Here is a 20,417-nt window from a genome sequence, read left to right as displayed (position 1 = left end):
ACCACCTCACTTCATGCACTGTCAGGGGCACAGCCCGCAGCCTCCGGGCCAGCCACAACACTTCTTGTTACACAGCTCGCACTAGGTCAGCACCTCTGCAGTCTCCGAGTACCTACAGCGCTGTGCACGCCCCGGTCGGTCGTGTCTCACCACCCGCGCTGTCTTCCCAGGCCCCGACGCAGAGTGCTGCTCTACACCGCCAGGCCGCAAAAGCAGCGTCCTAACGTAGCTCTCCCAGCCGGCGCGGCGCACCAGGTCAGCGTTGGTGTTTCACGCAGCCAGTTGCCTCCGCTCGCCTCCACAGCATACTTCGCAGCACCCACTCAAAAGTGGTACCGTCAGACTCTGGACTCGTTCCCCTCTCCGTTGTTGCGCAGTTAGGGCATTAATTGTCAGAGAGGATGAGGATAATGGTTGATTTTCCGCCCAGTCCGGCAGGAGACTCACTGGCGCGCGGCCATCACTGTGGTGCGCCACCTAGCGCCCCCCCTGCAAGTCACTAATAAATTGTTCTACATGCACCAAGGGCCAATAAATTAAATACCTCTAGTGGGCTTGCAGCACTCATTCTGCCACCCACTAAAGTAGCCTTTTAATACATGTCTCAGGCCTGCTACTGCAACCTCTAGTGTAGTTTTATTCTGCCATTTCAACCCGGCAAAATAGACCTTTTGCCAGGCCTAAGCCTTCCTTTATATGACATATTAGTCACCCACTAAGGTAGGCCCTAAAAGCCCCTTGGGAAAGGTGCGTTATATATAGAAGGTAGAGCCCCTGTGGGTTTAAGTTTACATAGCCTGGTAGTGAAAAACTACTTAGGTCGTTTTCCAATACTGTAAGGTATATCTATCCACTTGACTAACGTGGGGTTATCTTATTACACTTACTAAGTGATAACTTTTGATTGGAGCAGATACAGTTATGGTATTTACACTCTAATTGTCATTTAAAACCCCTTTTAATGGCAAAGTTAGATTTTAAGTCACAATTCTGAAAATACCACTTCTATAAAGACAGCATTTTCTTTCCTAACAATTTGTGCCTTCTGCCTGTGTCCTAGGTCCCATCACTGCAAATGCCTCAGCTGTTGGAGTTTGTGTTTTCAATCCAAACAGTAGCATGAAGGGGAATAGGTGTGGAGAGAATGTACCAACATGCCAGGATGGTTGGCAGCTGATCTGTACCCAGCCGCACTCACATTTCAAAGGGCTTTGCCTCCTGCGTGCACAACAGAACTTGACACTAGTCTTTAGTCACCCCATGCTTCTTGGAGCCTTGACAAGGGAAGGGAAGAATTTTCCAGAACCAGATGTGGGAGCAGTGTAGAGAATTCCCCCTCACATGCACTTGAAAGGCATATTGGACCTCCAGAGCCACTCTTCGGTGTACTCCTGGACCTGTGGACATTACAGAAGAAGGATAATCTTGTTTCCCAGAGACCTGTACTTCTTCTTGAGGCCTGCCTTGTTCCCCAGAGGACTGGCCTATTGCCCTGCTACTTGAGGCCTGCTCTGTTCTCTGAGAAGGAAGACTTCACCTGCTCTCTTCATCTAAGGCACCAGAGTGACTCCAAGGGTTAACTGCCTGACCTCCTTTCTGAGCCACAGGGACACAACACGCTCCGGAGGCCTCCCTGGAACTGCCAAGCTGACCTGCAGGAATGGACTTGCAACTGGACCTGCCTGAGCCCTGCTGGCCTCTCCTGGAATGATTTATTGATCCCCAAGAGGTGCCTCTTCAGGTCCTGGGCCCTTGGCTGATATCAGTTGAGCTCCTCCTGTGAAAGAAGCTGAAATCCTGAAGGTCTGCGTTCTTCACAACCACAAATGGACCAGTTTGTGTTGATATGCCACCCGCAACGATTGCCAACATGAAGCTCCTGTGAAGCAGACTCTTTGCATTACAGTGCCTGGCAGCAACAACCGTCAAAGCGAAATGTGCACTTTGCGTAACAGCAACGAAAGCCCACAGTGACCAACAATGTAAAGCTCCAACAACAATCATCTACGACTCCCAACTGGATCTTCGTACTGCAGCAATGACCTTCTGCAATACAGGGCTTGCTCTTCTCTCTACAGCCACGACCATCCTTAACACTCTCCCTGCTCCTTGCAGACTACTCCACTGAGAACTGAACTTTTTGCGCAGGACTTTGAGAAAGTTGCTTTTTTAGCAGGACTAACCTGGTCCCTGTATTCGACCCACGCTCCAATGACTTCGGCATGAACTTGTGCTCTTTCCCCAGTCTAGCACAACCAGATGGCCACAAGTAACACTGTGTACTTTTCTGAACTATAGCTACTTAAACTTTTTAAATTGCTACCTCCAGTTCTGATAAAATTTATGTCGTTCTTCAACCATTTTATTTAAAAACATTTACTAAATGGGTTTTAGTTGTTTTGGTGTCAAATCATTTAATAAAATCTACTTTTCTAAATTGGATTGAGATTTTTCTTGTATTGTATTTTCACTTTATTAAGGTATGTGTGTTGCATAAATTCTTTAAAAATTGCCACCAAGATAATCCTGACTGCTTTGTGCCAAGCTACCAGAGGGTAAAACACAGGTTAATTTAGTGGTTTTTGAGATTCATCCTGGAAATTATTGCGGCTGATGTCAAGTGTGGCTTCAGCCCCCCTCGCCCCCAACCAATAAACAGATTTTCACCGTCATTATTTCAATTCCAGCACACATGGTGTCCATTGGTGTTCAGGTGTGTGTGGGGGAAGGCGGCAGCCAGCAAGAACAGGGGGTGAGGAGTTAAGTGGTGACGTTATTACTTCTGCCATTTCTACTGCTGGTGCTGTTGGTGCAGTATTGTTCTGGGGATCCTGGACCTTTGGGCCTTGTTTGTTGGACTTTGTTGTCGAAGTGCTCAAGAACCCAAGCTTCATCTCTACTGCTTTAAACCTTGTACAGCCTATTGGCTGATTGGGAACTGCTTTGTTTGTTGTGCTTCCTTCCAACTGATGGGACTCTTCTCGGACTCTTTTTGCCCAGGGTGTGCCATTCCTCTAATCCTGGGTGGTATATTGAATGTCACCAACCAGGTGCACTTGTTTATTGTGTATCATTCCTCATATGGAGCGGTTTATTTCTTGTTGGTGTGGTTATCTGGTGGTCATGGGGAAAAGGAAAGCGCCTCTGGTCAAACAGCACCATTTTGTCTTTTTTGAATAATGCAAAGGGAGTCCTCTCAGAAGAGATCTCCAATGCAGAGGTACAATTGGCCCAAACTTCAAATCAATAGCCCTCCAACCCTCCTACTACCAAACATGGGTCAAATGTTAATTTCACGAAGACCCAGGCACAACCCATATCTAATGGCCAACCCCCCTCTTGCCCTCCAAGGCTACGACCCTGGCAAATGCCCCCTCTGTCGTCGCGCAGACTGGAAGGTCTGAATGAAGTCACAAGGTTTACTGAACCACTTGACCCATACTTTATCTTCTGATGGAGAACTTGAAAATGAAATGGTTGAGGAATGGCATACAGGATAAGCCAGTTGATCATGAAATCATCATGCAAGGCTGCTAACTTTTTCACTTTAAAAGTGTCACAACATTGGCGGTGTCTTGACTTTAGTCGTCGAGGAGGGAATAGAGAACTGCCTGCAAGAGAGCCTATAAAACGTGTAGGATCTGTTTGAGCTGTCTGTTTTGAGCACTTGACAGGGAAAAACATGTCTGAGTTTGCTGCTGGTCCCGTCTGTACTGGGCCTCGCCTGGAAGTTTGGGATAGATTCTTCCCATAAGCAGCAGGGTCAGAACTGATTTTCAAAAGTCAGACCTCTATCTATAGTGGAATAGTGGGCACAAACAATGGACTGGAAGCATTCTGAATGATGGCCAGTGGCAGTGACTAAATCAAGTATTCTATCCTTCACCTTGTTGTTTGTTGCAGTTGACACCCTACGTGTGACAGGTATGCCCAGCCATGGGTGCCATGCTCACTTGCAGCAGGACTCAAAAGCTACACCATACTGGTGAGACCCAAATAAGGTGAAACCAGTCTGGGGTTACTTGTGGTCCCCTTCTGGAAGGCCTGGCCAGGAAGTTTGGGATGGACTGTTCTGATGAGGGGGCAGGAGCAGTACTGATTGCAAAAGGAGGGCCTCAGTCTAAAGTGGCATGGTGAGCAGGAAACGATTGACTAGAATGCGGACCAAATCTATTGACAGAGGCTGAAATTTATTTGAGCATTCCATCTATAACCTGGTTGTCTGTAACATTAAAGGGCTAGTTATGTGATCCAATCAGGACGTGGCAGGTGCAGTTAAGATGAAGAAACTCATCTCAGTACAAAGTGGGTAGGATTAGTCCTGTGTAGTAGGTCCAAGGCCTAGTAGAGTAGACCAGTTTGTTTTAAGGTTTGTGTCACAATGGTGGGCCCAGATATTTAAGAACAGTAATGTTATGAGAGATTTAGAAAATAACAAAGTGTTATGTATTTTTATGACCTGGGCACACAAAACCCACATAGGGATATACATGTACAGGTTCAACAGACCCCAAGTCAAGAGCAGCTCCTTCAAACATTCCTGTGTTTTCAGCCAGCAGTATTTTACATGCTACTATCTTAAAGCATTTAGCCACAGTGGTAAAAGCAAAACTATCCCTTTGTGGTAATAAAAGCAAAGCTATAACAATGCTAAGTTTTGTTGGCTAAAACGGTTCTAACAAAAGACTTGTGCAACATGTAAGAAGTAGGAGTTTATAAGTTAATGGGGGATTTAAAAGGCATTGCCTGTTATAACTTCATTTTGGTCCTCTTCTTTTCAGTTACGCTTACCTGGTTATACAAATTGTACCGATTTATGTAGTTTTTATGAAAAATCAGCTTGAGATACTGCCCAACAGCATCCACATACACAGACTTCAACTCGCGAGCTTTGTATCCGGTCTTCTCATTGTCTGAAAGGGACACATATCTATGGCGAAAACAAATACAAAGAAATCAACATATAAACACAGTAAGGGTAGATGTTCTGTTTTCAGTTTCCAGTAATGGAAACTATCAGCCTGATTCATCAATCTCCCGTTTTGCGAGCCCCTAATAGCGATTCATAACGAATCGCTATTAAGGGCTTGCAAAACGGGATTCATGTAGGAATTGCATAAAGAAATGCGATTCCTACACATTCCTTATTTGCGATTAGCTAATTGCTAATCGCAAATAAGGAATAACTCCCCATTCATTCCTATGGGCCAAAAGGCCCATAGGAATGAATGGGGAGTATTCCTTATTTGCGATTAGCAATTAGCTAATCGCAAATAAGATAGCGATTTAAAGGGTGCCAGGGGTGTCCAAAGGACACCCTGTAGCACCCCTTAAATGCAAATTGAAACAGGGGGGCAATTTTTAAACTGAATTTATGTAATAAATTAATGTGGTCATTTTTCAGCCACAAATCTGGAAAGGCAGACTAAGCATTCTAAGCGTTCACGTGGGGAAATGGAGCAATAGCAAAATGAAGCTTGTACAGTGCCTAGAAACTGTTTACCGCATCAACATAGAGACAGCCAAAATGAAAATGGAACACGTGTAAGAAAAAAAAAAAACTAATGATATCCACTGTTCCAAGGTTCTTTAAATTAGGTTTACTTAACCATGACGGTCTTCTCTTTCCCGTAAACAGTAAAGCAGTGCAATATATATTTGTTAAATAGGTCAATTTGAAAAGCAGAAAGTGGTGTAAAATCGACACGTTCCATCTATGTAACGTGTCAAATCTTTATAGAAGAAATCTAAATATGAAATGTCAAATACTAGAGACTCAATCCACAAAAACCATTCGATTTAGACCATTCATCAATCTGGGAATCAAATGCAAATCTATGAGAGTTCCCAATGCAAAAGAGTAGTATAGATTAGTGATCAATCTCTGATATGAAAACATATTGTACAAGCCATCACAGGTCAATCCCCATTAAAAGGAAAGCTTTGCATTTGCAGTATAGTGTTTTTTATGCTAAGCGCTGCCTCACATAAGTGCTAGTATCCACTCAACTGCCCCTGCTTACCCAAGTCTGCGAAACCTCTCCGACTGGTATGGTGCAAAATACTCAGGCAAGCTCTCTGCAATGTAAAACTCGATCTTCGAAGAAATCATGTACTGGTGTGCAAGTAGCTGTAGTTTACGAATTCGACTTCTCTCTATCAGCTGCAGGACGATTTCTTGAGTATACTGACAGAACCTGGGATAAGGAAACATACAAGTCAATGGTTTTCTCCTTCTTTCAATCTAATACTTTTTTTTTTAAAAAGAACGGTCACCCACTAATATGACCCCCTTTAAGCAGGTCATGGCAAGGTCTACAATGTCGGCTCCTTAGACGTTTGTGCTAAAAAATATATACCCATCTATGCGTTTGTCTCTCTTTACTCACACGTGAAGTCTTCAGAATTGTGTAGGGTTGCTCAACCAATTTAAGTAATTAGAGATGGCCTTTATTTAGCCCAAAATCCGTTCATTACCTGTAGATTTATCTCAGGGATAGGAAGCTTTAATGTGCATTTTGTAGGATCATCAACTACACATTGCAGTTAACCAGGGTTGCAAAAACAGATCCAGTCAGCATGGGAAATGTACGAAGGGCTGTGACTAGACAGACGCATTTGATCGTAGGAACGGCGATGGAAACCTGGGCCTATCCCCAGGTAAATATTAAATCTTCTTTATTACGACAACCTGGGGGCTGTGGATGCTATTAGCGGAGGGGGTGGAAGAGGGAGACAAATATGCAGCCTTCCTCCCACTTTCTTCCTATTAAAGGCTTTGCAGAAGCTGTACGGGTGGGAACTGGAGAAAAATAAAGCCCCTGAAAGCACATCTTCAACGCTGTCAGGTGATGGGACTAGGGTATGTCTCACATTGCAATCTCTTTGTCTCCTGCACAGAATAGGAGCCACAAACAGTTTTCAGGTTTAAATAAGGTTTTATAGGTTTTACAATGGATTGTGAAGTGTTAGTTGCCAAGTATACTCAAGCCAAGCAAGTCAAGTTATACTTGCCATTTATGGACTTATCTGCAGCTTTTGACTGCGTTGCCCATCACCACCTGTGGAAGAGAATGCAAGAAATAGGCATTGATGAGGCCGTTATTGTTTTTATCAGTCAGCTTTTTTCCCTCAGCTTCGGCCTGCGTCAGTTACAGGAGACAGGGAGAGTGCACTAGGTCGTTCCCAATCAACAGGGAAGTTTGACAGGGTTGTGTACTCGCCCCATTTCTTTTTTCCAATCTATACCAATCGGGTGGAAACACCCCTGTCAAACTCAATCTTGGATGTTCCCAAGATTAAGAATGTACGCACCACAATTCTTCTTTACGTAGATGATGCGGTGTTAATTGCCCGTACGGACTGAGCCCTACAGACATTATTACAGGTCTACGTAAGTTACATGAACAGTCTGGATCTAAAAATCAATGAGGCGAAGTCCTTTATTTAAATCACTGGCAGTAAAAATAGGAAGGTTCCACATTTTTATATAGCCGGTCAGAAAATAGCCCGGATAAATACCTTTTCTTATCTTGGGGTAACGTTCAATAATCAACTAAATTGGCTCAACATGAATGCCACACAGGGTTTATCGATGGAAATATTGTTGCCATGAGATCTTTTATAAAAATACTGGGATCGAAAGCCCTTGATATGGTTAAAAATGTTTATACTGCAAACTCTGTCTCAGTAGCAACCTACGGATCAGGCAACTGGGGATTTTCTAATTCCTCAGCTCTCTGGACCATCGAGGTAATGTTATGGAAAAACTAGCTGGCCTCCCTGCAAATTGCTCTAACTTCATTTGTCACGTAGAATTAGATGTTCCATATATTAATGACATAATTAACCTGGCTCCAATTATACTATGGCATTCTATTTGGAGAAGAGACTCTGTTAATATCACACAGAAGTCAATAGAAGACTATCTCTCTTGAATATGGTCTTAGGATCCCGTTGGTTACATACATTAAAAATAGCCTCTCTTCCTTTGGTTTAGAGCACTTATTCACCTACCCATCAAATTGCTCTACTATCTCAAAAAAATAGATAATGACCAGATTCTTTACACAAAGGGCAACTGAGAGATATAAATCCAACTATCAAAAAATGTCTTTAAAATCTTATCTAGAGGGTCCGATTGACCAGGTTGGCATAGCCCCATACTTATTTACTGTGACAAACCCACGCCATAGATTTATCTTATTACGGTTCCGTCTGAGCTTTATACCCTGCATGTTGGCCCATACATCGGGAATCTATTCCATACACAATCTCCCTCCATGTGACGCCGTTTCCACACAATCAAATTTACAAATTATTTTCTTCTGCAAATTTTATGTGGAACACCGTAAGAGATTTAACCTGCCACTTATGCGCAAACATAATTTCACTCAATGCCGCCCAGGAATGTATTTTTTAGAATCACTGCCGGATCACTTGGTCTGCTACTTCATGGGGTCTTTTTTACTCCTTTCCTGGAACAAAAGGCAATTACACAATAATCACCTATGAAGTAGGTGTTTTACTTTTTTTTTAATTGATGCTTTTACTTGTCCTTTTAATATTGTGCACAATCATTAATGTTTATAACTGTTTTCTCACCACTTTGTACAAGGCTGGATTTTTTTTTCTATTTTTGGATCATTTGTTTTTTGTACTTTTATGATCTTATATAAGAATCGTATAAAGTGATTTGACTGGCTGACTGATTGTAAAGTGGTACTAGGTTTTGCAAAGCATTAGCAACTAACTATTTCTATAAAGCACAATGTCACTTTAGTTGTGCAGGAATGCTAAGCTAAGAACGGAAGGTTTGACTACACTGTGTCAAGACCAGTTAGTATCACTCACCTTACAGTTATTGGAACCTTGTACATTGATTATAAGTTTAAGACCGATACATCCCCACACATAGTCTTTGCACTGTCTAAGTTCCTCCTAGCAATGTGGTCCAAAAGATGCTCCCTCATTACAGCGGCACCAAGGGGCGATTCTATACTCTGATTCTGTTTGTGATAACACATCATGTGTTTTAATTTATTCTTTTTATACCTGTTTTATGCAATGAGAATTTTATGGTGGCATAACTGTTTTTACTGCAATCTTTTATGACTGAAAAAATGTCGAAATAAAGATTTGAAAAATGAAATGATTATAAGTCGGATATGGAAGATGCCACAGATACAAACTAGAGTCGAAGTCTGCAGTCATAGCTTTGTTAGCTTCAGGACTCTGTTTTAACAATATATTTTGTATTTGTTTCGATTTTCACTTAATGAATTACTGCATAACATGAAGCGAAAGTCATTTGTTTTATCGGATAAATCTAGCTGCAATCTGCTTTATCTTTTAAGTCAAAATTGTTAAGGTTTTAATTAACTAAACAATAAACTTAAACTTGAAACTTAATGGGACTGGACTGGAATGAGAAGACATGCTCCAGAGCGCAGCCTCAGCCCTATTTACCATAGAAGAAATTGGAGCAAGGAGTCCACCGATTCCTATTATTGTTTCAGAAGAATCTTTTACCATTAAAGTCTGTTGGTGGAGCTTGGGGTGGAATGGCCGCGGGGTACAGACTGTGTAATCTCTGCGGAGACTCTATTCAAACTCTAGATCAGAGGCTTTCAAACTTTTTAAAGCCCCTCCCTCTATCCTCCGGAGGAAAAAAAATCATTGGGGCCCACTCAAAATGTTTCACAATGACTCTATTAAACTGGCAAGGTTTAAATATGTCTAAGCTTATTTAAACATTGCAGGTAAGTTTTGTACCGTTTTGCAAATACATGATTGGAAGACATACTGTTCTGGTCATGCAGGCCTTTTGTAGATGTAAAAGTATCTTATTAGAAATGGGGGTGGGGGTTTGACGAATATTTGGAGTTCCTTCCCTTTTGACACCTTCTCCCAGCCAGGACATAAATGACAACAGATGTTAGTGATCTCCCATTGCAGAACGGATTAGTCCCGCTCATTCCACCCCCCTCCTCCCCCCACACTTAGCACATAAGCACTTGTCAGCATGAGGATGCTTTTGGTCAGAGTCTGCAAAGTCCCCCCCCCACCCCCCCAATCTCTTGAGGGCCGGGGGGGCAACAATCATAACTCAACCTGGTGGTGAATGAAATTATGTGTTTTAAAGTTTACATTTTTTAAATACTTTAGATATTTATCAATCATGCATTTCGTACAGTTTATAATGTGGATTTCATTGTAGATCTATATCTCAATAAACGTGTCATTTGACTAGAAGTGCGGGGTGAAAGGGGCCCTCTCGTCCTTGGCCCAGGGGACACTTTGCTGGTTCGTTGCTTCAACCTCTCATGAGTGACCCTGTGACGTGTCATCCGTTTTCATTCCTTTTTCAAAAGGGCTTGACGCGTTGTCCCCAACGTGCTCCCGTGGACTTTTCTAAAAGTCTTTTATGTAATGAACCAGGGATGCGCGACATTCGTTAGGCGCCGTAGCCTGCGGATTTCTGTCTGAGACAACGCTTTAACGTCCATTTTGTCCGTTGGACAACTACAACTGATAAGCCTTTGCAACCCCCAGTATCCTGGAATCCCTCTCTGATGCAGATCATCAGCAGAGGAGCGAACTGAGAGTTGAGAAGATTTCAGAAAGCTGCTTATAAAAGTGGCAGGTTTGAAAATTGGGTACCTGAGGGTGGCAGTAAGATCTACCCAGGCTCTGATGACGTGGTGGAAGGGGATTTGTAGATTAGCTGCAGTGGTGGGGTTAAAGAGCTTCGCCTAGGATGCAGAGGAGTTGGATTCGGCCTGGGTGAGGACTTGCTCACCCACTGGAAGCAGGAACGGGTTGCCTGCCCAGTTTGGCGTGTGTACGCAGTGGGAGAGTGGTGGGACACGAGGTAACCTGTGGCAGAAAGAGGCAGTGTTGGATCGGGTGACGGAAGCGCCCATGGAAGAAATGTGGAGTGGTCTAGGGAGAGTGGGGCTGGCCGGTCACATGGCCATGGGGCTGCCATGGTAGGGATGTCCGGGCCAGCGGCTGCCCTACACTGTTGAGGCATTCCAACAGGATGAGAATGCAGCAGGTGACTGTGTGTGCCTCCAGAACAGACTTACCAGTTGGCAGGAGCACAGAGCAGTGATGCTGGCCAGAGGTAAGGGTCGCCGGTTCTGGGTTGTGAAGAGGACAGAGTCAGTTGCAGAGAGCAACTATCCAAAGGACATAGGGCACAGGGTGGAGTTTGTTGGTTGGTAATTTTATGGGAGAGTGATTGAGGTTGATGAGTTGGGGACTTGGTTTTTGAGGAGGAACTGGACAGCGATGTATCTATTCGGCAGAGGGAAGCGGGAATTGTTGCAGCAATGTGACTGCAGGGTTGTGAAACAATGGTCCAGAGTGGTTTAAGGCACACAGAGGCGAACAAAGATGGACCGCTGTGGTATAGTGAGGGGGATTTGTGGAAAATGACTAAATTAGGTATACATAAGCGGCGTTCATTTATGTTCACCACAGCCACTGTTGAAAGTAAAGTGAAAATCGTGAAACAGTGGCCACGCCATCTTGTCCCTTTTTAGGCCCCTTCATGCACGTAAGTGGCAGCCATTTTGTGTGCCATAGCCTCTCTGCCCACCGCCAATAGCCTGCGCGTCTCTCCCCCTCACTCCCCGGCCTCGCAAGCATCCCCCCGTGCCCCGACAGCCCCCGGTCTCTCCTGCTTGGGCCATAAACGCACCTCCAGCGCGACCCTGTCTCCGAGCCACATCCCGTGCTGAACCCCCTCACTCTTTCATCTCATTCATAGAACAGGCCCTTTGATAACTTCTTCCTCCCTGCCCGATTGTCCGGCCTGATCCCAGGCCATCACCTAGCCCAACAGATGCAGTTTATTGCCCCCTACAGTAGGACCTCGCCTCACATCAAAGGAGCGGGGATTAATCAATGCCTTCACACCCCTAGATCCGACCGATCGCCCGCATTCCTGTTCCCAGAGGAATGTCCAGCTGCGCGATAGCCATCATGCTGAGATTTGTGTGGGGACCCCTACTGTAGATATGTGTGAGAACGGGCCTGAACCGGGGATTCCAAAGATGCCTTTTTCGTACTTCAAAGCAATACCACGGATGTCATAAATGTAATAAAGCCATAAACTTGTGTATAAGAGGCCAGGCCTCAGAGATGCGGTTAGAGCACCTCGAGAAGATACCCTGTTGTCTGATTTGACGTGTTCTGCTCCGTCGGAATAAACTCCTGTTTCCTGCCTTCCAGTCTCCAGCGCCTGCCTCTTTGTTTGGTAATATTGAATGGTATGAGAGGCGGCTAACGCCGGGCAAATACTGAAGGGTTCTTGGTCGAATTCGGCCCTGCCTTTTTACAATTGGCGTCCCAAACGTGGGGCCCATGAGCGACACGTGGATCCAGTGGGAGAGGTCCCAACGACAGAGTGAACGACTGCAACGATCGGGAAGTGCACCTGCCCGATAGACCCTCGTCTGGCAGCCGATCATCCGAACTTCACCGGTTCCGAGCAGACCTCTCTCGAGTGATCTACGGTCCTGACTGGGAACCATCAGGAGTGCCACAGCAATTACGGAGAATAGAGGACGATCAGGCGCTGGAAGCGGAAGACGAGAAACTGTCCATGCGGTCCGGGTAAGGTCGTGTAACACGGCGAATTGCGAATTGATTGTTTGATTGTCTTGGAAAATACTAGTATTACGCATTTGATTGTTTGGTTCTGAGAGATTCTCTGTCTACAAACGGGGAAGGATAGGAGTATTCTCCCTTTGCAGATAGTGAAGGGTAGGTAGCGCAGGCTTTTGCCCCCGTCGCGCCTACTTCCCTCTCCATTGATTGATTGTTTGTTCGAGCATTAACTGTTTGAAATTGGTTCTTTGAAAGGATCTTCTCTGCCTACAAACGGGGAGGAACAGGAATTTCCCTCTCTCTTTGCAGATAGTGAAGGGTAGGTAGCGCAGGCTTTTGCCCCCGTTGTAACCCGTCGCGCCTATTTTATTCCTCATTTGATTGATTGATTGTTTGTCCGAACATTGATAGTTTGGAATTAGTTCTCTCTTTGGGTATTCCCTATTTGCGAATACTGTAGAATAGAAATATTCTGCCTAGTCTTCGCAAAGTAGTGAAGGATAGGTAGTACAGACTTTTGTCCCCATTGTAACCCGTCATGCCCATCTTCTCCCCATTGTTCAGTAGTTGGTTCAGCCCGGACCGTTTATTAGAGGTAGATCATCCGGCTCCACCGGAGGGCACCCCTAATAAAAAGGACATGTATATAAAATACGGATTAGCCGCTGTATCTTTCCAACAAACTATGACATAAAAATCGCTAGGAAAAACAAAAGGAACCGAGCAAAGTCAGTAGGCCACTGATGGGATCTTTTTGACTCCGCTAAAATAGAAACACTAGGAACAGCCCTTCATGAGAAATATGAAACTAGTGGGAGGAGCCGAGCTCGACACCGTGATGGCCGCAAGGTAGCTCGGCTCCGCCGACCCCGCTGCCCAAACGTGTCTATCCTGCCGCCCACCCTGCCCAATAACGACAACCTTATCTGCTGATACCTACCATCCGTCCTGGGGGCTCCGGAGTGCAGCAGATCCGCAGCTACGCTCGTCCGGAAAATGAGGCCTCCGGCACGTGGAGACCGGGGCCTTGCCTGCAGTCATCAGCCGGCGACGTGACATCGGTGGCGGCCCGGGGTGGAGGATGAAGGCCGAGCAAAAGGGACCGTTGTGCGAATAAACCGGAGGCAACACAACGCGCCGAGGCCCGTCCCCGGATCGTCCATAGGTGGTGTCCAGCAAGTTGTGTGCGGGGGATGCCTTGCTGATGTCTCCCCCCTTTGTTGCCTGGTCCAGCCATTTTTGTATACCTGCGCCAGGAGATGGCGTGGGGCGCCCGCGGAGAGGCGGCGCGGACGGCCCCTCCCCCTCCAGGTGGAGGTTCCTCTCCTGCACCAAGATTGCCATTCGCGTTCCACTTGCGGATCCCCCGCGGCTGGCTGACCGGGGGGGGGGGGGCGCTCCGGTGGCCGTGGTGAAGGGCAGCTGCTGTGGGACTGTCAAGATGGCGGCTGGCTCCCCGGATTTGGGCCTGGTCCACTAAGATGGCTCTGGGCTACCATGGGACTCGGATGCTTGCCTGCTCGGGCATGAACCCCACTCTTGAAGACGTTCTCTCAGCTCTAGAGATTCTACGGAAGTCGTTGGCCCCCGACTCCCGCGGGCTTCCGGTGGGGGTGACCGCCGCCTTACCCTCATCTGGTGCCGTGAGGGAGGATGATTCAGTGCATCGACGGAGGGATACGCCTGCTGTCCCGCTCTCCGGAGTGGCCACGACGTTGTCACGAGATGGCGGTGCTCTCATGCTAACGCCAGCTTTTGTCCTAAATTACTAAGAGATACTGTAGACTACCAACTCGATCAGTTCCGGTGGGACCTCAGCGTGGCCCGGTAGGGAAGATTCTGCCTTTCTCACCTTTAAGTCACGGTTCATGCCGCCTGTCCTTTCCGTTGGCGTTAACGGAATTTTTTTGAACTGCCGAAAGGGGTTCTGGTCTGACCGCTAGTTATTGGAGGCATTTTGGACTATACTCTGGACCTGCCCGGCCTCGACCAAAATGGCGCCAGTATAGGCGGGACTTGCAACTCATTATTATTATTATTATTATTATGCGTTCTTATATAGCGCTCGATTACCCGTAGGCATCTCGGCGCTTGCCTTGGGAACCCGTCCTGGCTTCCCCAAGGTGAAAGCCAGGCATCCCGCCGCGGGGGGGCCGTAGTGGAGATTAAGCAGGCTAATGCCCAGAGCTGCAGAGTGTGAACCCGTGATTCGAGTAGGCACCCAAACGAGAATTATCAAGTCCGTGGATATTTGGGCTCAAGACCCTGCCGCGTCGGGAATTGAACCCTGGTCCCGGGTGTGACCTCTGCTTCAGGGTCTGCCTCCTCTAACCAGTGAGCCACACTTCTCCTTATGACGTTCTGGTTGCTTAGCCTTGATGTTATGGGATATGTATGCGGTCTTTGTGCACACGGCGGGCGGGAAAGGGTACTGACTGGGCATGCGGACAACCCTATTGATGTGGGTTTTTATTCATTATTGATTATTGTATTATTATAGCTTCGAAGTAATGTTACTCATGATACTCGCCCATGGTGTGCGTATGGACGATTTTATTGTAACTGATCCTGTTATACTTCCAATTATACAATTAACCTTCACTGATCCTGCAACCGTCTGCTCCGTGACCGGCCTATATGGTTGGAGGCCCGTATTTGAATGCTGACATCTTCACAAATAAAGGTTTTTTTAAATATATGGAACTAGCATCATAACAGTCACTTAGATTGGTAGGTTTTCGAATAAAGGCTACTATCCTCAAATAAATAAAGGGCAAGTAAAATGAAGCAATTTTGATTATGAGAAATTAAAAGGACAAAGTACACAGAAATAATGCGAAAAGAATAGTCAAGATCTGTCTTATTTTACATTCCTGCAGCATAAGCAATAGGTAAAGATCCTGATATTTAGATATATCTATGAATAGGACAGTAGACCAGACCTCTTTTACCTCACAGCCCCCTTGTGGATCGAAAGCGCGCCTTTTTCAAAACTAGGAATCTTTAATTACACTACAGTTGTAAATTCCCCGAAGAAGTACATTGACCCGAAGTATTGTTAGTGATGAACCCCAAGCGCATTCTGGTCCTCGGAATCCTAAACATCATAATCCTTGTTTTACCCACCCCGTGTATCAGAGGAGTTTTTAAACGCTCCTAAAACTCACCAGAGGAATGCCCTCTAGTCTAACGTTAGGCAAAACGCATACTATTGAAGGCACAAAAGCCCTCAGTGAAACTTGCCACCCCCCAATAGTTTCCATGCTCTGCGAATAGCAACAACCCTATACCACTGTAGACCATTTCTTTCCTTCAAATGAAAACATGACTTCGTCACCCCCCCTACCTTATACTGAATACCCCTGGCTTTTGACCCTTTCCTACATGCGGTCTGTACTACCACCCTCGGGCGATCTATGTAATAAACAGCCTATCATCGGTTGTCTTTGCCGCACTACCAGTTCCTCTGGGCTTCAATGCCGAGATGCAAGGTACTGCATCCCAAAGAGATAAGTCAGGTACGTGGTAGGTAAAAACATTTTTGTGTTTATGCGCGCTGATGTGCTTTGAACGCTGCCCCCCCTCCCCCTCTTTTCTTTTTCTGCAGGTTAATATCGGAATTTCAGCTGAAGTATGGAGAAGACCTAAAACGCACCGTGTTCCACGCAAAAAGAAAAAAAATAGGCTAGCTCTGTGAGATGGTACATTGTATACAGGAGCTATCTCTGGGAGCGTGAAAAATTTTTTGGTATGAATGTGCGCATGGGCCCTGATTTGTGCCGTATGAATGCTTATGTGTGGCACACGTCTGGGTTGACAAAAGAATGCTTTTTGTATGACTGAGGGGTTGATCGAACGGTTAATGGGATAGGAAAATTAAGCCCGAACATGGTACCTGCATGTGAAAGACGAATAAGAGTATAGCACATTCCTTAATTAGAGACAACTCTCTCTGGAGCTAGTAAATGGGAGAGTGGCCTACACCAGAAACTTGAAGGGTTATTGCAGTACAACGAACCCGACCGATATCCCAAATGTATACCCAAAATAATGCGCACCAGTGAGGCAATTTATGCGCTGACTAAATAAGAGAAGTTAAGAGTACCCCGGGTCGGGGTTCATCCAAAATCCCCATCAGCCCAGAAATTAGGGATATTGTCATGTTTTAGATTTACCCCTTCTTCTTCCATCCTCATAGAAAAATCGGAATTGTACCATTATCATCATCATTTGCTAGATGTTGGAAGACCCCACCGTGAGTATAAGCACGACTGGACTAGTGTCCGGCCAATTAAAAAGGAGTAAGTATTTTTGAAACGAGGTTACCAACAAAAATTGTCTACTATTAGGAAGGAAGGAGAATAAAAAGAGCTCGACCCCCAAATGAATTAAAGGGAATACTGAGAATACGCAACACGCATGACAAAGTCCTTTTGCCCAAAATAGCTCTGTGTCTTGTCTTAGGTTTTCGTACTTGATGTATGTACTGTCGCGCCCTATCTGGTATTTGTGTGTACGTAAACTAGGAATTTTAGTTTTCCCTCAGCTTGTGTTTTTACACGTAAAACTGACCCGTACTGTTCTATGTGTGTGCACTGAATAGCCTATTATTATACACGTTTTTTCCTCTCTCTCTCTCTCTTTATGTTGTACGTGTACTAATAGCCTATTTGGTTCGCACGACGCTCTCTCCCTCTGAGGGCTCCCTTGCTCCCTTTTGAATATATGACGACACTGTACCTCGCCGGTACATGTATAATTGGCTTTGAACACGACAGTGTTTGAACAAATTGACAGAAACAAAACAATCGTATCTTGCCATATTACTACCTCTCCTTTCTGTAAAATGATGGAACTTAATTGGCTGAGAAAGTAAGGACAGGTAAGACGACTGATGTCCCCTAATCTGGCCCTTAAAAGGGAGCTATATGTCAGGGGCTTTTTTTTTAGTGCTTTAGTAACACCACCTTCATCATTCAGATTACCACCGCCCATTGCACAAAAGTAGAGTGTCCGAAACGTCCCCGTTTTTCCAGAATGGTCCCAGTTCTGTACCAGCCGTCCCAGAAAACCTTAAAGAGTGTAGCTGATGACCTTGTTTTTAAAGATAAATCACGTTCGCGAATGTAACAGGAATAAACACCAAACAGACATGATGATGGAAAATAGTAAAAATGCCTGCAAACCTGCACCACAGCAATGATTCATGAGTTAATAGCATACCCCGATGTAAGGATTAATAAACATCCACCCTATCGTGACCGATAAACGTTTCCCCAACTACTTGGGGTTGGGAGAGGAATTGAAGTGTGTGAACGTCTTCCCCTGCCAGTTCTCTAAGACTTGTTTTTGTACTTATTTAAAGATAACATGCAGTCGTCGGAGGAGAGGGGCCGGACGTGACGCACAGCCTGGCTGCAGATCGGGGAACATCTATGACCTCGACCAAGGCGGAGCCACAGAGCAAAGAGATGCGGGACGAGGCACCATTCTCAACATGGAAAATGAAAGAAAGAAGGGCTGTCCAGAAGCCCCTGCATGTTGACCAGCTCGTGCCGATAGTCCCAGCCCATTGAGCCCGATTGATGGGCCCACTTGCTTGAGATTTCTGCCCTCCTTGGTCCATTTCAGATCTGATCCCACTCCACCCTCTCTTCCCACGGCCTCCCAAAGCACGCCCCCATCCCCCCCCCTTTTTTTCCATATGGAGTTTTTTTTTAACTTGACTTAAAGAAGAAACACAGCACAAAGATAGAATAGGGTTTGTCACGAAAGAAGAACGGAATGCGGGTACCCCACCTAAAGTACCTATGTTAGATCAGTTAGGAACAAGACAAACAGGACTGTGGTCCGAGAGCAAAGAATGGCCACACCCTACAACGCGAAATCTGGATTAGAGCTGGACGCATAGCTCCACCGCCGGTGCTCAACAGTGCCAACCAAAAAAAAAAAAAAAAAAAGGAAGAACAATGAGAGCCTACCAGTGATGGCTCGCTGTAATAAGACACTGGAAAGAAGAACCCTTTTTGAACATTACCACCCCTTGACTGTCACTTGTATTAAGTCGAATTCCTCTCCCAACCACATTGTATTGATTATCACCCAATTGAGCTTTCAAAACCTTACATCGTTCACTTTCAACTGTGCATGGATAACTAAGAAAACGTTAACTCTGTATCATGACGATTATAGAACACCAGTCATACACATGAACATGCTGTCTAGTTTTGATCCCCACGGAGTCCAGACCTCAAGTAATGTACTTAATAGCCCTTATTCTGCCAGAACATTTTTTTGTATGACATCATGTTTGTATTCGAACGAATTCCCTACATCATCTAAGTAATGTCCCCATCTCCAGGTCTAATGTATGACACAGCTAATGTAATTTTGCATGCACTGCCTCCTCGCCTATCACATTGACTACATATGGTTATGTACGATTCTGTCAGCATTGATAGCAGAATTATTTCCATCTACCCGTAATGCATATGGGCTACCAAAGCGAATTGTATAACTAATGTCAGCTTGTACATCCTCACCTGTGACATGAACAGAAATGAACTAACTTATGATAAAAACTGGGGACTGTGGAAAATGACTAAATTAGGTATACATAAGCGGCGTTCATTTATGTTCACCACAGCCACTGTTGAAAGTAAAGTGAAAATCGTGAAACAGTGGCCACGCCATCTTGTCCCTTTTTAGGCCCCTTCATGCACGTAAGTGGCAGCCATTTTGTGTGCCATAGCCTCTCTGCCCACTGCCCATAGCCTGCGCGTCTCTCCCCCTCACTCCCCGGCCTCGCAAGCATCCCCCCCGCGCCCCGACAGCCCCCGGTCTCTCCTGCTTGGGCCATAAACGCACCTCCAGCGCGACCCTGTCTCCGAGCCACATCCCGTGCTGAACCCCCTCACTCTTTCATCTCATTCATAGAACAGGCCCTTTGATAACTTCTTCCTCCCTGCCCGATTGTCCGGCCTGATCCCAGGCCATCACCTAGCCCAACAGATGCAGTTTATTGCCCCCTACAGTAGGACCTCGCCTCACATCAAAGGAGCGGGGATTAATCAATGCCTTCACACCCCTAGATCCGACCGATCGCCCGCATTCCTGTTCCCAGCGGAATGTCCAGCTGCGCGATAGCCATCATGCTGAGATTTGGGTGGGGACCCCTACTGTAGATATGTGTGAGAACGGGCCTGAACCGGGGATTCCAAAGATGCCTTTTTCGTACTTCAAATCAATACCACGGATGTCATAAATGTAATAAAGCCATAAACTTATGTATAAGAGGCCAGGCCTCAGAGATGCGGTTAGAGCACCTCGAGAAGATACCCTGTTGTCTGATTTGACGTGTTCTGCTCCGTCGGAATAAACTCCTGTTTCCTGCCTTCCAGTCTCCAGCGCCTGCCTCTTTGTTTGGTAATATTGAATGGTATGAGAGGCGGCTAACGCCGGGCAAATACTGAAGGGTTCTTGGTCGAATTCGGCCCTGCCTTTTTACAGATTCACCGTAGTATGGTGCTGGTGTCCTCATATTTATGAGAAGGGAGGGCAGCATAGACTAGACAAATGTATCTGGGATGAGAAGCAGCAAAAGGCATGCTTATATAGTTAGTGGGTCTAGTATAGCCTTAGGGGGTTCCAGTAAGGCAAACCTTCTTGGTTGCAGTAGAGTAGTTTGGGTTGGGGATTCACACAGTGCTAGCATACTAGGTCAGAGTTGGTGTCCAACCACTGGTGGCATTTTTTGTCCAGTTGCTTGCCTTGAAGGGAGGGTGTGGCCAGTACACCCT

At 45.7% G+C, this 20,417-nt stretch overlaps 1 protein-coding gene across 2 annotated transcripts in view; it reads right to left on the bottom strand.

Annotated features, from left to right (window-relative positions):
• The window catches only part of CEP104 (centrosomal protein 104), a 577,612-nt gene that overhangs the window by 447,196 nt on the left and 109,999 nt on the right, over positions 1-20,417 (bottom strand). For both annotated transcript variants that reach the window (XM_078642632.1, XM_078642633.1), the window contains exons 3-4: positions 6,024-6,197; positions 4,792-4,930 (exon numbers count right to left, since the gene is read on the bottom strand). In XM_078642632.1, the coding sequence (XP_078498758.1) occupies positions 4,792-4,930; positions 6,024-6,197 (313 nt within the window). The remainder of the gene's footprint in view (positions 1-4,791; positions 4,931-6,023; positions 6,198-20,417) is intronic.

The sequence above is a fragment of the Lissotriton helveticus genome, chromosome 5_1, assembly GCF_964261635.1.
Source record: "Lissotriton helveticus chromosome 5_1, aLisHel1.1, whole genome shotgun sequence".
Lineage (NCBI taxonomy): Eukaryota > Metazoa > Chordata > Amphibia > Caudata > Salamandridae > Lissotriton > Lissotriton helveticus.
Note: the sequence above shows the minus strand (reverse complement) of the source record. Positions and strands in the feature narration are given on the sequence as shown.